Source organism: Micropterus salmoides, unplaced genomic scaffold, assembly GCF_014851395.1.
Source record: "Micropterus salmoides isolate LMB-PRFRI ecotype aquatic unplaced genomic scaffold, ASM1485139v1 Ms_hic_scaffold_2, whole genome shotgun sequence".
Lineage (NCBI taxonomy): Eukaryota > Metazoa > Chordata > Actinopteri > Centrarchiformes > Centrarchidae > Micropterus > Micropterus salmoides.
This window is the reverse complement of record NW_024041150.1, coordinates 33,075,424-33,090,418: the sequence shown is the minus strand read 5'-3', so window position 1 is coordinate 33,090,418 and position 14,995 is coordinate 33,075,424. Positions and strand designations below refer to the sequence as shown.

Below are 14,995 nucleotides of genomic sequence, written 5' to 3'. Positions count from 1 at the left end.
CAAGCATTAGTGACTTGAATTTGATTCTGGAGGCCACGGAGAGCCAGTGGAGGTCACTGAATAATGGAGTGACATAAGTTCTTTTGGGCTGATCAAAAACCAGATGCGCTGCTGCGTTCTGAACCATTTGTAAGGGTTTCACCGCACAAGCTGGAAGACCTGTTTGGAGGCCATTGCAATAGTCGAGGCGAGAGATAACCATGGCCTGTACCAGAAGCTGGGTGGCGTACTGAGTGAGGTACGGCCTGATTTTCCTTATGTTGTATAGAGCAAAGCGACATGACCGAGAGACAGCAGCAACATGCCCTGAAAAGGACAGCTGGTCATCAATCATGACACTCAAGTTTCTCACCACCTTGGTTGGAGTGATGGTTGAGGAGTCAGTATGTAGTTTGATGTTATGGTGGATAGATTGCTTGGCTGGAATGACCAAGAGTTCAGTCTTAGAGAGGGTTTAGTGTAAGGTGGCAAGCCTTCATCCATGCAGATATGTCCGAGAGACATTCCATGATCCGTGCCGAGACGATGGGATCGCCTGGTGGGAATGATAGGTAGAGTTGCGTATCGTCTGCATAGCAGTGGTAAGAGAAGCTGTGTGAGCAAATGATCGGCCCCAGTAAGGTGGTGTAAATTGAGAAGAGAAGGGGCCCTAGCACTGAGCCTTGGGGCACCCCTGTGGAGAGGCAGTGGGAGGAGGATAATTGTCCTTGCCACAAAACATTGTATGAATGCCCCGAGAGGTAGGATTTGAGCCACAGGAGTGCTTTACTCGAGATGCCCATTGCTGAGAGTGCGGATAGCAGGATCCTGTGGTTGACTGTGTCAAAGGCAGCTGATGGGTCAAGCAGGATAAGAACCGAGGATTGGGCTGCAGCTTTAGCTGCCCTTAGGGCTTCTGTTACAGACAAAAGAGCTGTTTCAGTAGAGTGGGCACTCTTAAAACCAGACTGGTATGGATCTAGGAGGTCATTCCGTGAGAGGAATTCTGGGACCTGTTTGAATACTGCCCTTTCAATAGTTTTGGATAAAAATGGTAGAAGAGACACAGGTCGATAATTCTCAACTTGAGTTGGGTCAAGTGAGGACTTTTTGAGCAAGGGTGTAACCCGAGCCCATTTGAAAGTGGTCGGGAAGGTTCCTGAAACCAGAGAAGTATTTATCACATGAGTTGGGACCACGGTAGGAGAAATGGCTTGGAGGAGATTCGTAGGAATCGGGTCCATTGGCCATGTAGTTGGACGGCTACGGGTCAAGAGTTCTAATACTTCGCTCTCTGTGAGAGGAGTAAACAAGGAGAGTGAAGAACCACTGACCTTGGAGGGCAGAGGAAAAGATGTAGTAGAACTGCTACAATGGTTGAGTTTGAATGTTTCAGATAATTGGCTAGTTATAGCCGCTACTTTGCCTGTGACCATATGTACATACATAGGGTCCCCTGGAAGTTGCCAGGTTGCGCCTACAGTAGCCCAAATGGACAAACCGCTCTCCTATGTTTCATCAATTCTTTATTGCACGCACTTACAGTAATTGTCGTCAACTCTTGGAGTTATCTTAACCTGACTGTCTCCACCGCGACCTCTCTGCTCTGCTGTCTGTTTTTCTCCTTGTGTGTGTGTGGAAGAGCTCAGCCCTGACAAATAGAGGAGAGCTTGTTAATAAATTATACCAAAACCTTAAAAAAAGAACAATTAACGTTGGAGGTTATCAATACTAATAATTTAGCCCCGGGTCCCGACTCATACCAGGTTTCAGTGCCCATCCGTCAGTAATCAGATATAGGTGGAGGGGCAGGAAAAGTAGTCCCTGGAAAGGCCCTTTCTGTGAGTGAATTCTATGCTATTCCAGATGAATGATATTACAAAACTATTTTTTTTTTTTTTTTTTTTTTCAAAAATGCTGTTGGGTAATATTTAGGCCATCACATTGTAAATCATTTGAATCTGGATGGTGATTAAGGGCACAGTCACACATGCGTGGAATTATAACGTACAAATGTTCACATCCCGTTCACTACCATCCCTGCGAGCGAAGGGGGAAATAAAACATCCACTTTAGGTTGCAAACCTAATTTGCATCTTTCATTTGTGTGGAGTTCAACTTGGGTGAACTTTTCCTGGCTAAGGCGCAGCCTCAACTAATAGCAAAGAAATGTGTGTGTGATTGACCCCCCTTGGGTTTCGTTAGCCGTCGTTTTGATAGAGGAGACCAACAACCGCTGTGTGATCTAAACCGCTCATGTCCCAACAACCACAACCACTCAAATGGACTACAAACCAGCAAATTGATTTCTGCGTGTCTCACTTCGTGCTTTGCCCACAATTAGCACGACAAACTACGAATTGCACCTCAGGTGAAGGTTGCTTCATGCATCCATACATGTGTGACCGTGCCCTCATTCTGTTTATTTCCGTTCTGTTAAACTGCCTAACCTCTAACCCAATCAATTGTGAGTTACACTGGAAGTTCAATCTTATGTAGACTGGCATCAAAAGCATTCCACACAGTTTTTTCAGGCTCATCAGAATCTTCCACTATGAGCTATTTTGATGTTCTGAAATGGAAATTACACTTGTAAGATGTTAAATTCTGTTAAAGTCTGTCTGTCTGTTGGTGCCATCCCTCAACTGTTTCCACCTAAGCGGAAACCTCTTGGTCTGAAAAGTGAAGCCAACATGGAAGCAACTCCACTGGTTGAAAAAAGAAGTCAGATTGCATTGTGGTCCATGACAAAATGACCATACTTCTCACGTGATTTATTACCTCATTAAACACTTTCCTAATGAGTTTACGGTCTCAATCACTAGTGTCCTTTGACACAGCATGGTGTTCATTTAGTTAATTATGATGATCTGTCAGGCACAGCAGTGCGTTTCCTCCCCAGCACCACCCTCTTGTCCAAATATGGCGACAGCCAATATGCCAAACTTGAGGTTTCAAAAGGGTGGGTAGGTAGGTATACTTATTTTGTCAAAAGGTTATATAATGAAATTGAGTTTGTAACTCCATTCTGCTGCGTAGCAGACAATATACATTGATTATAAAAGCAATTATAAAAATGGTAAACAGAAATAAACTAAAATCAATGGAGCAGTGATAAGGATGAATTTGGGTTTATAAGTCTGATAGCTTAGGGGAAAAAGCTTCTCTGTAGTCTGGTGTGGCAGTAAAAATCTCTTCCCAGAAGTCAGCAGGATGAACAGGCTGTGGCTGGGTGCGTACTGTCCTTTAGTATCCTTTGGGCTCTGCGTAGGCACCTCACCTCACCGATATCACTGATGCTCGGGAGATGGGTACCAAGGATCTTCTGAGCAGTTTTAATCCACCGCTGCAGAGCCCTCTGGTCCTGGACCATGCATATCCCATGCCAGTTAGGGATGTTTTCAGTCAGGATGCTTTCTATTGCTCTTCTGTAAAAGCTGACAAGATCTTGGCACGGGAATTTGGCCTTCTTAAGCTTCCTTCAGAAGTACAGCCGTTTCTGAGCTTTCTTCTCAAGCGTGGAGATGTGAGATCACCATGTCAGGTTCTCTGTGATGCTGATTCCCGGGAATTTGAAACTGTACACCTGCTCCACCTCAGCTCCACTAATGTAGATAGGAGTGTGTCTTTATCTCCTTTTTCCTGAAATCCATGATCAGGGTAGTCTACAAACCAATGGGTGATGTCCACTTTGTATACTGTCTGTTTCCACCAGAGATGCGCATGAATAGGAAATTAATGAGTTTGTTTCTGTTCGGGATATTTTCTGTTAACAGCAATGACCTTTTCTTTCCGTCTGTGCTTTGTTGTTTTGCCTCCTCTGTTCTTTCTTGCTAGTGAAGACCAGGAAGTGAAATAGACGGAATGAATGTGTATTCAACAGGAAGTGCCAGAGTGGACAACTCGACAACACCTACCCATCCTTGTACCCATCCAAGCTGAAGTCCAGTCCGATTCAATAACCCCCTTTTTTTTACTTTTCAGCTTTGCATTGTTATCGGAGCGTTGTGCTCCTTCTCCTGCTCCAGGGCCCCTAACGAGCCCCCTACTTGGAGGGCTCCCAGGGAGCTCGCTCCTGATTGGCCAGCAGGCTGTTTCCTTGCAGCTGGCCCAACTGAAAGCCCAGCTAGCACTGACTCAGATAAACACCGCTCTTGCTGTTGGCAGCCGAGCAGCAACCTTTACAGTAAACTCGAACACACCTTCATACATTGCTACAAAACCCCCCTCCCCGACTGCTGCAGCCATCAATCTCCTTAACCTTCTGAAGATCGCAAACAATATGTCCCATCACCTGTATAACCCCTATGCCTCTGGGAATCAAAGTTCCACCCAGAGGCAGTATGGACAATCGAGTTTACCATCAGAGAGGGACCCTCGGAGGGCACCTTCTCGCCTCGCACCTGCGTCCAGTTTCAGCTCTTCTGGAGGTTCTTCTGTGACTCCTGCCAACTCTGGGGGAATGCTCCCTGCACTTATGTCTCAGTCAATAAACTACAGGCCTGAACAGAGTAGGGCCATAATGACCAAGGACTTAGATGAGTCTATAGACATCCATATTAGCAGAGCCAGAGAAGAGGTGAGGCTTCTCAACAAACCGATGCATCAGGCAGTGGACCAGGGCACTCTCTTTACGAACACTCAAAGGGATGAGCTGCGCTCCTCAGGCACAGGGATGGCCTCCTACCCAATGTCCTCAACCTCTGCCTCTCTAGGACATAGACACTCGGACATTGAAAGCAGCAGTAGCTCCTTGGACTGGTCGTCAAACTACAAAAGGCCTACTGCGGATGACTCTAAATTTTATCCTCCATCTGCTTCGTCTAATTTTGCAAGCGGTGGGGACAGTAGGTTTAATACCTCCAATAACAGAGAACACGATATGCAGTCCATTCCAGGTTTAGGTGATTATGACTATGCAGGGTCAGACAAACCTGTCGCCTCTACAGAGTCTAGTCGACCCAAGTACACTTCCGAATCAGCTGCGAATATCCTCGTGCACTTCGGACTTGAAAAAGAGGACTTGGAACATCTCATCTCTTTCCCCGAAGACCAGATTACTCCTGATAACCTGCCGTTCATCTTGCGCCAAATCCGCATTCAGAAGGCCAAGAGTGCTACAACAGCAGTTCAGTCAGTACCCTATCCCGAACCCCAACCCACCAGAAGTGTGAGTGGAATGGACAGTCACAGTTTGAGTAGTTCTAGAGGGGCAGGGATGCGCCAGGAGGAAAGGTCTATTGCTGTTCTCCAGCCAAGCAAAGTGATTGACTATGGACATACTGGCAAATATACTGGAGGGGTTGGGGATGAGATTGGAATGACCAGTGGCAGTAGATCCAACAGTGGTGGGAGGGGAAGTACGTTTCTGATGGACGCTTTCAATAGTAGCAGCCACATTCGAGAACCACTACAAAAAAATACAACAGAGGTGAAAAGCAGTGCCTTGGGTTCTTCACGTGATCAGGCGAGTTCTGTTACCAGTCTTGGCTCTTCGTACAGTTCTGTACTGAGCTCTGTGGCTCCCCCAAGCAATGATCCGAACAAACGATTGCAGACATCCCAAACAATCCCCAGCCTCTTCTCTCTGCCTAAGAAGGACACCGACATCAGAGTTCTCAAGCCTGAAGCCTCCAAACCCGGTCCCTTAAAAGAACCACAGGCAGATCGCCAGTCAACCTTCAAAAGTCAACCACCCTGCACTGTGCTCCGTGGTGTGCATCCCAGCCGACCTGGTCTCGTGGTCATTGACAGTAATGACACAAAGAATCAGAGAAAAGCCCGCCGTCAAGAGTCAACAGTTGCTGAGCAGATGAAGCGGCAGCAGCCAGCGCAGATGAAGCAGCAGCCAATGAAGCAGCAGCAGCCAGCGCAGCAGACGCCGAGGCAGCCAGCGCAGCAGACGCCGAGGCAGCCAGCGCAGCAGACGCCGAGGCAGCCAAGTCAGCAACAATCAAAGCAGCACATGCAGCAGCAGAAGCAGTTGATATCGCAGACGGGGCAAGCTACGTGGCCTCCAGTTTTTTCTGCTGCAAAAACTGTTTCCGCAGCTCCTCTCCTCCCCAGCATTGTTGATGTCTCACAGGGGTTAATCCCTCGCCCGATGGGTATTCCTCCAGCTCTGCCTCAAGGAATACCAGGCCTGATGAACTTAATTAATATGACGCTGCCACCTTCCAACAGGCAGCTCCCAGCAAAGGTGGGAGTCTCCAAGGCCCTGCCAAAGCCGGCCATGATGCATGACTATGCAGCAGCCTCGCCGAGAATCTTTCCACATACCTGTTCTCTGTGTAACAAAGAATGTACTCATATGAAGGTGAGTGGAAGGCTGCACTTTGTTCTTCTCTCTGCCTTATGTGGGGAAGCACTAAAGGGTTTCAATTTTATTTTAATTTTTTTTAAGTTTTAAGGGAAATACTTCAAGCTTATTGAAAATTAATTATGTAAAATATCCTTTTGAATTTAATGGTGCCAGCTGTGTACTACTTTGCAAAAACAAGCTTGGATTGCAAGCTTTGGATGTTGTTTAACACTGTTAACTGATTTTGATGTACACCAAACTAAATATTTTGTACCAAAATAGTCATAGTGTACGGTGGTTGTTGAAAACGGAATCAAGGACTTAGAAGACGTGGCAAGGAAGAATCTGCAAATCTGAAGAACTAGTGCATGAGAGGATGATGGAAGATGGCTATTACCCTTTTTGTTTGTTATTTGGCTTTTGTCCCACAGTGTACACTCAGTTTGAATGTTTTTGCAAATGTTGTCAGTGAATGTATAGGATGAAACTATTGGTAATGGATTTTGTTACTTTATTTAATTTCATGTAACAGTAGGTATCACTTTTGTAATATTGGCTATTATGGAGCCAACCTCCCCTTTCTTTATTTATCCAATAACTACTAAAAATACTATGAACCCAAAGCCAGCAGATTTAGTGAACCTCACATTCAGCAGTGATTTAAAAAAGAATTCCCCCTCCTTTTGGGACACCGCCTTCAACATTTTTGCTACTCAAGTAAGAGACAGGTCCTCTCTCCATTTTCCACATCTTCCTGCCTCTGCTCCAGATGTTCCAGCTTCTGTTCTTATCTTGATCCACATTTGATAGAGACCTCTGCTGACCATGACCAAACCTGAGGAAACCTTATGGTACAACACAAATCTGAAGAAGCAGACATCGAACTATCAAGAATCCGAGAAGAAGAACTTGTTTTTTGGCTTTTTATGGATTATATTTCATGATAAAGACTTATTGCCCTCAAGTTGACTATAAAGTCAGCTGTAATTGTAAATGAAAGAATTGTCAAAGTTCCAAAGGATGTATGTCCTTACTAACTTTGTCCATATGAAACTTGTTTTCATGTTTATTTTTTCACCACACTTTAGCTTAAACCTGAGACATCATTTAATAATTTATTTACTGTTGATTAATGTTTAAGCTCCTCATTGAGGCTCAAGGTTGTTACTGTTTTATTTTAAATTTTTTTTAAATTTTTTTGGGTTGATTTTGCTTTTGTAAATTTGCTCTTTTAATATCCACACAAACTGTGACTTGTACATGCAAGAGCAGAGAAACTCAAATTTAGACATTTGGACTTGAGAAACTCAAAAGACCACCACCGAGACAAAAAAAGGAGATTTGGGACCTTTTAAATCTTAGTTTTAGGGCTGCTGTGGAGAGGTGGGGAAAAAAAGATGTCTTTGTAGACAATTATAATACTTTTTATTGATTAAGCGCTTTTCAGGGGTACTCAGACACTTAAGTTGAATGGCAATTGAGATTGAAATTAATGGCATTGTTGCTGTTAATGAAGCCTTCCTAAATGCTGTGTATCTGTTGTTCTGACTAGGATTGGATCTCCCACCAGAACACCAGCCTTCATCTTGAGAACTGCAAATTGCTCCGAACACAGTCAGTCGTTTTTCTTTGAACATTTCTATTTAAAGATCAGGATTGTTTGTTCTGATGTCACCTGTAGCATAGTGACACAGCTCGCATAAGTCATTGCTAAGGGCCCCTATAGCACCTTGGTGCCCTACAGTGGCTGAAGTGTGTACCTTGAAGTGCTAGTGGAACTTGTGTCAGGCAGGGATGTCCCTGTCAAGTTTTTTTGCCCCTGATCTGAGTAATTTAATATTGAGCATCTGCCTATACTGTACTATTTTCTCAGATAATATTGGTGTGCAGTGCACACTTCAAATACATTAAAGTTATGAAAATAAATCCATGTAAATTCTCAACAATTGGAGCAATTCAATTGCATTAAGAAAAGAATGTCCTGCATCCAAGCTATTTCTTAAGGTTTTTATTTTATTTAAGGAATAACCGTATAGAATATCAAACCCATTTAATGTTTTTGTACTCGTCTCGGTCTCGAGGATATCTGTCTGTACTTTTGAAAGTTTCCTCCAGTATGTGCTCCTTCTGTGCAGCCTTTACCAAAGTTAGGCTTATCTAAAGAAACTGTATAGTGCTGAGTGTTTTACTTTTGTTGTCTGTACATGTTATTCAAAAATTAAATTGAATGGATTTAAGGTTTGCAATTAAACACCTAACGGTGACATCGGGCCCAATATTGCAGATACCGATGAGTTAATAAATGCCTTGATTGGCCCCGATACATATCTTTTAAATTGGATCAAGACATCCCTAGTGTCAGGGTTCATACATTCTTTAAGAATGGGTTCTTCAAGGTACTCCCTTTGGTTATTCTTTAGTCTGCTGAATCTGCACAATTCTTTTATCCTTTTGACTTAAGAACTGACTTGACTTCAATACAAACTGTTTATCTCCTATGTTGAAACCTTTTTGGCTTTTGTTGTCAAAATGTGACCCCTTTTACTGTTTTTAATAAGTCTGTTTAAATTGTTATTTTCCCACAGATACCCGGAGTGGGATGGTGAGATAGCACCCGGGCCCAGGTAAATTTTCAAAACTTAGCAAAACCGTTAACACAGCATACAAGATCAATGAGATTGCCATTGTGTTAACTTTTATGCTCGCTCTGTATGAATCAATTGACGGACCACTACGTGGAGCTCTTACTGAACGTAAGCAAGGAGCCCCTAGTTTGTGATGTCCAGTATCAATTACAATATTCAAGCAGGCTCCCTACTCAAAGTACTTTGTGTCAACTGAGCGTTTTTTGGTGGCGTCCCCTATGGATCAAGTTAAAAATGCTTTGAGAAGCTTCTCCCTAAATAATGAAGATTACTATTTAAAAAAAAAAAATTATCGTGACTTCTGGACAAATGGTCAATGAGGTATGGCCTGTTCTCTGCTAAGCGACGCCCGTGGCAATCCTGCCCATTTGAACTGCGTTAATGTATCTGTGTCACAGCAAGTCTGGATACCAAATTTGGTGTTGATACAGATTCTTGCACTTTGTGATTGGAAAAATAAAGAATATGGATCCCTAAGATGTCTGGAAGATGCAGACAATATGGTTTCCGTTCTGTGGAAGAACTATAATTGATAGCATATACAAACATTTTTGAAACCTTCATTTAATGGAAAATTCTTTATTTAATTAGGATCCCCATTAGCACTGGCATTGGCTATTCTTAAAGCTGAAAACCGTCTGATTCCAGTCACTGGCCGATCGATCGATGCATCTCTAATTATTATTATTGCTATAATATTTAAACCGCTCATTAGAGTCTAACAGATCTTTTGACCGCAGCCATGAGGAATATCGCTCACAACTGACCAAAATTTGTGGCATATCAGAATTCCAATAGTCTGAAAGCTGATCATTAAGTGATTAATCGGGGGAAATTTGGCGTGATTCTAAATTCTACTACTATCCAGCTGAGCCTGTGCTATGTCTGCCCGGCTCTAGCGATTAGATACATAGTAACCACACCAGTTATGAACTAGCACGCTGCTGTTAAATTTTTTACCCATCAATCACCTATACTTTTCTTGTCCATTGCTCTCTTCAGGACTGAGGGTAAAGATCCCACGCCCTCAGCATCAGTTTCTGCACAGACTTCCCGACGTCATCTCCAGAAAACGAGGCAGGGAAGCAGCTCATGTTCCCGTTCGCCCAGCCCGCGTCGCCGCCATGGCTCGGAGGGTAGAAGGGAGAAACGCAGCAGCCGATCACGTTCACCACACAGCTCCAGATACAATCGCAGGTCTGTCGCACATAAATTCTGAAATGAACACTAACATGGGGAAAGGGAATAGATTTCTCTCACTACGAGATTTTAATATTCCAAAAATGTTCATTGAGGATTAATAGGTATTATCATGATACTTAAGTCACAATACAATGTTATTCCAATTTCATCTGACAATATGTAGATGTAAATGCACTCGCTTTTACACTACATTCACCATTCATACACTGGCAGAACAACTGCAATTCGGGATTCAGTATCTTGCCCAAGGACACTTGACATGCAGCCTGGAGGAGCTGGGGATTGAACCGACCTTCCAATTAACGGGCAACCCGCTCTATCTCCTGAGCCACAGCCGCCCCTATGCTGAGTGTAGCGAAAACATTGTAGTTGTGTATTACCTTTTTTCAACTGCAAATTAAAATAAACTTTTTTTGACCAACTTCCTACCATTCCCGCTGACTGTGACCTCTAGTACTAAAAGTTAATTTTGGTTGCAAGATTACTATTGCTGTGTTCAATTGACCCCCTTCTTCCCCCCAAACATTTTTCTGCAGAACAACATAAAAACATTTTCAGATTTGTCACTCTCCTCTAGAAATCTAGACTTGTGTGAATTGTTTGATTTATTTATTTTAATTATCAGGTCCCGGTCTCGTTCTCACTCCCCATGGTATGACCGCCCGACCTCCTCCCGTTATCGGTCACATTCAAGGAGCCCTGAGAGACGGTCTTCACCGAGGAGGAGAGACGAGAGACGGTCCTCACCAAGGAGGAATGATGACAGACGGTCATCTCCAAGGAGAAGCCGTGAGAGACGGTCACCTTCAAGGAGTGATGAGAGACGTTCGACGCCAAGGAGGAGCCGTGAGAGACGGTCGCCTTCAAGGAGGAGTGACGAGAGACGATCGCCGCATAGGAGGAGCCGTGAGAGACGATCGTCACCAAGGAGGAGTGACGAGAGACGATCGCCGCCAAGGAGGAGACGTGAGAGGCGATCGTCCACAGAAGACTCATCCCCTAAACGAAAGAAGTCGAGCAGTGCAGAGAGACTGGCTAAGAAACTACTGGAAACATCAGGTTTGAGAAATTGCAAACATTTTAAGGCCTCTGAGAGTTCAGTAAAGACCATATTTGTGTGTGCATGCAACTGTTCTTTCTTGTAGTTTGATTCTTAATCAAGTAATACTTGTTTCTTGCTTTTGTGGGTTAGATGACAAGAACCATACCACTCTCAAATCTGCCTACCAGCACTTCTAAAGTAGTGAGATGCTGAATGCAGTTAAGCACCCAAACATATTCAGTTTACCACTGTGGCAGATGACGGAAACAAGCTAATATTAACATTTGAGAAGCTGCACCCAGAAAATGTTGGCCTTTTCTCATACAGAAAACAACAAAAAACCCCGATAAATTGATAGTCAGACTTATTGTCAATTATTTTCCTATCGACATTTCATCAAAAAGTTAAACAGTCTAATTATCTGCACATGAAATACATGTAGAATAAAACTAAATATTAAACGATGAGATCAATAACATCAGAAGTCTTTTCCTTAGTAAAATCTAGTCATCTTTACCAAATTAATTTTTTGATATTTTTTTGCCTATAAATATGTATTGTGTATAATTTTTACTGCACCTTCCTGTGGTTCAGATGGAAATGTTGACATTTCAGCCAACTGATATCACCATAAGATAATAATTAACTCTAAATTTCTTCATCTTACAATGGCGACCAAAACAACACTCTGACACTCATTGTCTTCGTCCCTCTAGCTGTCCAGTCTCTGTCAAAACAGTCTGACCTGGAGGCCGTGGTTAAAACTCTGGCTCCTGCTTTACTGGCTGAGCTAGCCAAGATGAAGTCCTCTTCATCCTCCTCTTCCAAAGGAGGAAAACCCTCCTCGTCTACACACACTGCAGGAAGAAAGAGATCGCCTTCTACTGGCTCCTCCTCATCCTCCCTCTCTACAGCAAAGACAAAGGAGTTGACTTCAAAGCCCTCCAAAGCAAATCCCAGCCCCCAGAAGAGCGAGGCAAGTTCTGCCACTAAGACAAAGGTTGGTGTGTGTGTGTGTGTGTGCTCGTGCCAGGGAAATTTGTCAACACTCTATTACCTGGTAAACCGTTTCTTTTTCCCCTCTTACGTCTGTCTCATTTGTTACATTGAGACCATTTCCATTAACATTTTGATCAAAGAGATAAATAGAAAGTTATACTTTATTGCAACATGCAAAGCAAATATTCTTCATGGATCTCAAAAGGTCGATGACATTAAGGTTTGATTGGCCAGTTAAACCACAGATGCATTTTTTTCCTTGAAGCCGTTTTTAGGAGTCCGTAAATGATGACCAACAATACATTTTGTCTTAAGTTTGTGTTTTTCTCTCTCTCTTTATTCAGTCTGGTAAACCTTCACCTCCAACCATGGTGAGACTCGAAGGGATTCGTAGTTCTCTCTCTCACAATGATGTGATTGTTGCTGTGGAGCACTTTGGAAAAACCAAGTCAGTTGTACTGTTTCGGTCCAGACTGCAGGTATGTATAGAGGAAGTGAAGAGTGAATATGTGTTGCTATCTAGGCCTGTATGTTTTGCCTTTTCATAAAATACAATATAAAGATGTGTTAGATTAACAAAGGAGTCAAATACCTAAACCATCAGGTCCAGAAGTCTTTATCCAGGCCAAGAGATGATGTTGACAGAGAACATGGTGTGTAAATACTTTCCCCCAGCTACTGGGGACACTTAAGGCACTATGTATTATGGGTTAAAAATAAATGTAATTAACCCAACCTCGCCAAGTTTCACCAGTTAACCAGTTCACCTGTTAAACTAATGGTCCAAAACCCAGAGACATTCAATTCATGATTGTAGCAGACTGAAGAAAACAAGCAAGTATTCACATGTGAAAAGCTGGAACAACTGATTTTTTTAACTAAATTGTTCCTGTCTAATTAATTGACTGATGGTTTCATCATCAGATATATAAAAAATAGGATACAATTTGCTTGCACATCTACTAAAACAGAACTGGAAGGATGCAAATAACTGATCCTGTGTGATTGTTTTCATGGTTTATTATAAATGTTTGGCTTTAGAAATAGAACTTAACATGTGCAAAAATGCAACATATCCTCTCAGAAACACCTCATAAATTAAAGATTTGGCCATTTAGACATGTATTGGTGAGCTGTCAATGTTTCGTGTGTGAATTTGTTGAATAGATCCTAACAGTTGTAGTAATGCAAAGGTGTGTGTGTGTGCGCACATGTAGGCAATCGTGTGTTTTGAGAAAGAGGAAGACGCTACCAAACTGAAGAGCGCAAAGAGCCTCGATGTGAAAGGAATAACAGTCACCGTTATCAGAGAAAAGGTATTGCACTTTTTCTGTTTTTCTTTCTCTGTCCCTGGTAAATGTACATGTAACACCACATGTCAGTTATCAGATTAATCTGAATTAACAAATCTCAATTTGTTTGTTTACAGGTGACTGATTCTAAGGAGCAAAAGAATCCTCCTCAAAAGTAAGATATCTTTCACACAGACCTGCTTTTTAACAGTGATGGAAGCTGGAGGGGTTTATCTTGTTTTTGTCAATATAATGCTATAAATATTGAGTTGGTGCTTAAATTTGCGTCCTCAGCTAACTTTCTATTTTCTTTTCAAATTTATTTTCAGATTAGAATCTTTGAAATATTCAGCATATTTACTGTACATGCAGTGGTCACTTTAATATGTTCCAAAAATTGTTACATACAGTGAGATTTTATTTGGGTAAACTGTACAGCTATTATGTATAAGATACTGTGTCCATAGAATAGAAGTCATCCCAGGAATTAAACCTAAAGGACAGTACTATCTTATAGTAAATGACACAAACACATTCAAACCATTACCTTGACTTTTCATTGCTCCATTTTCTCCTGCTTGATCCATGTAATTTTCTTCACAGAAAACCTGCCACGTCCAGTGACGCCACACCTCAAACCACTACATCCACAACCACCACTAAAAAGGTTGTTGTCAAAAAAGCTGCAACAGGCAAACTTACCACTCAGAAAATTGCAGCTAAAGGGTCAGTTAAAGGCACGACTGTCACTAAATCTAAAGTCTTGGTTTCCAAAGCGAAAAACATCTCTACCAAGCAGCTAGCCAAAACGACAAAAACAGGAAAGTTGCCCGTGAAGGGAGCTGTGAAAAAGACTGTGGTAAAGCAAAAAAGTTCAAAGTCCGCCGCTCAAGGACCGGAGACAAAGACAGAAGCTTCAGAAAATCAGCCTGATGCTGGTCACGCCAAACAAAAACCTCTACCTGAAAAACTCAAAACTTTTAAAGAAGAGGTGGTGGAGCCCAAAGACACAGCAGAGGTTGTTGAGACAGCAAATGCAACAGTTCTTGAACCTAAGAAAAAACTTGACATAGCCGATGTTGAGGTGAAAGGTGATGAACCGATGCAGCTTGGGTTAACAGCAGTTAAAATAGAGCCTATGGAAATTGGATGTACTGCTGAGGGCGAAAGGGAAAAACAGCCAACTACAGAGGCCGTACCAGAAGATTCAGCAGACAAATCCAGTGAGAGTCAACCATCAAGCAGTACAGATGTGACTCAGTCAACAGAAACCCCTGTCGAAGGTTTACCGCTCGTCCAGCAAAGCACCCCATCAGAACCAGAGTCCACTGCTCAAGGCCCGGAGACCAAGACAGAGGCTTCGCAAATGCAACAGCAGGCTGCAGAACGCACAATTGAAGCTGCTGTAGAGGCAAAGCTGCCAGGTGGAGGGGTGGAGATAAAGACAGTGCAGAAAGGTATGTTGGAGAGCTTTTTTGGATGGTCAAGCATATATGTCAATTTCCAAAATGTTAAGAGTGGTATGGTTCTTGTC

General features: G+C 42.8%; 1 protein-coding gene across 4 annotated transcripts in view; it reads left to right on the top strand.

Annotated features, from left to right (window-relative positions):
* Positions 1 to 14,995, top strand: part of LOC119912168 — a 35,085-nt gene that overhangs the window by 1,519 nt on the left and 18,571 nt on the right. For 3 of the 4 annotated variants that reach the window (XM_038731207.1, XM_038731208.1, XM_038731206.1), the window contains exons 2-11: positions 3,964 to 6,295; positions 7,833 to 7,894; positions 8,866 to 8,904; positions 9,928 to 10,122; positions 10,754 to 11,187; positions 11,887 to 12,170; positions 12,514 to 12,648; positions 13,387 to 13,485; positions 13,599 to 13,636; positions 14,065 to 14,918. In XM_038731207.1, coding sequence (XP_038587135.1) covers positions 4,262 to 6,295; positions 7,833 to 7,894; positions 8,866 to 8,904; positions 9,928 to 10,122; positions 10,754 to 11,187; positions 11,887 to 12,170; positions 12,514 to 12,648; positions 13,387 to 13,485; positions 13,599 to 13,636; positions 14,065 to 14,918 — 4,174 coding nt within the window. In that variant the 5' untranslated portion in view covers positions 3,964 to 4,261. The remainder of the gene's footprint in view (positions 1 to 3,963; positions 6,296 to 7,832; positions 7,895 to 8,865; positions 8,905 to 9,927; positions 10,123 to 10,753; positions 11,188 to 11,886; positions 12,171 to 12,513; positions 12,649 to 13,386; positions 13,486 to 13,598; positions 13,637 to 14,064; positions 14,919 to 14,995) is intronic. The other variant, XM_038731210.1, reaches the window with a different exon arrangement.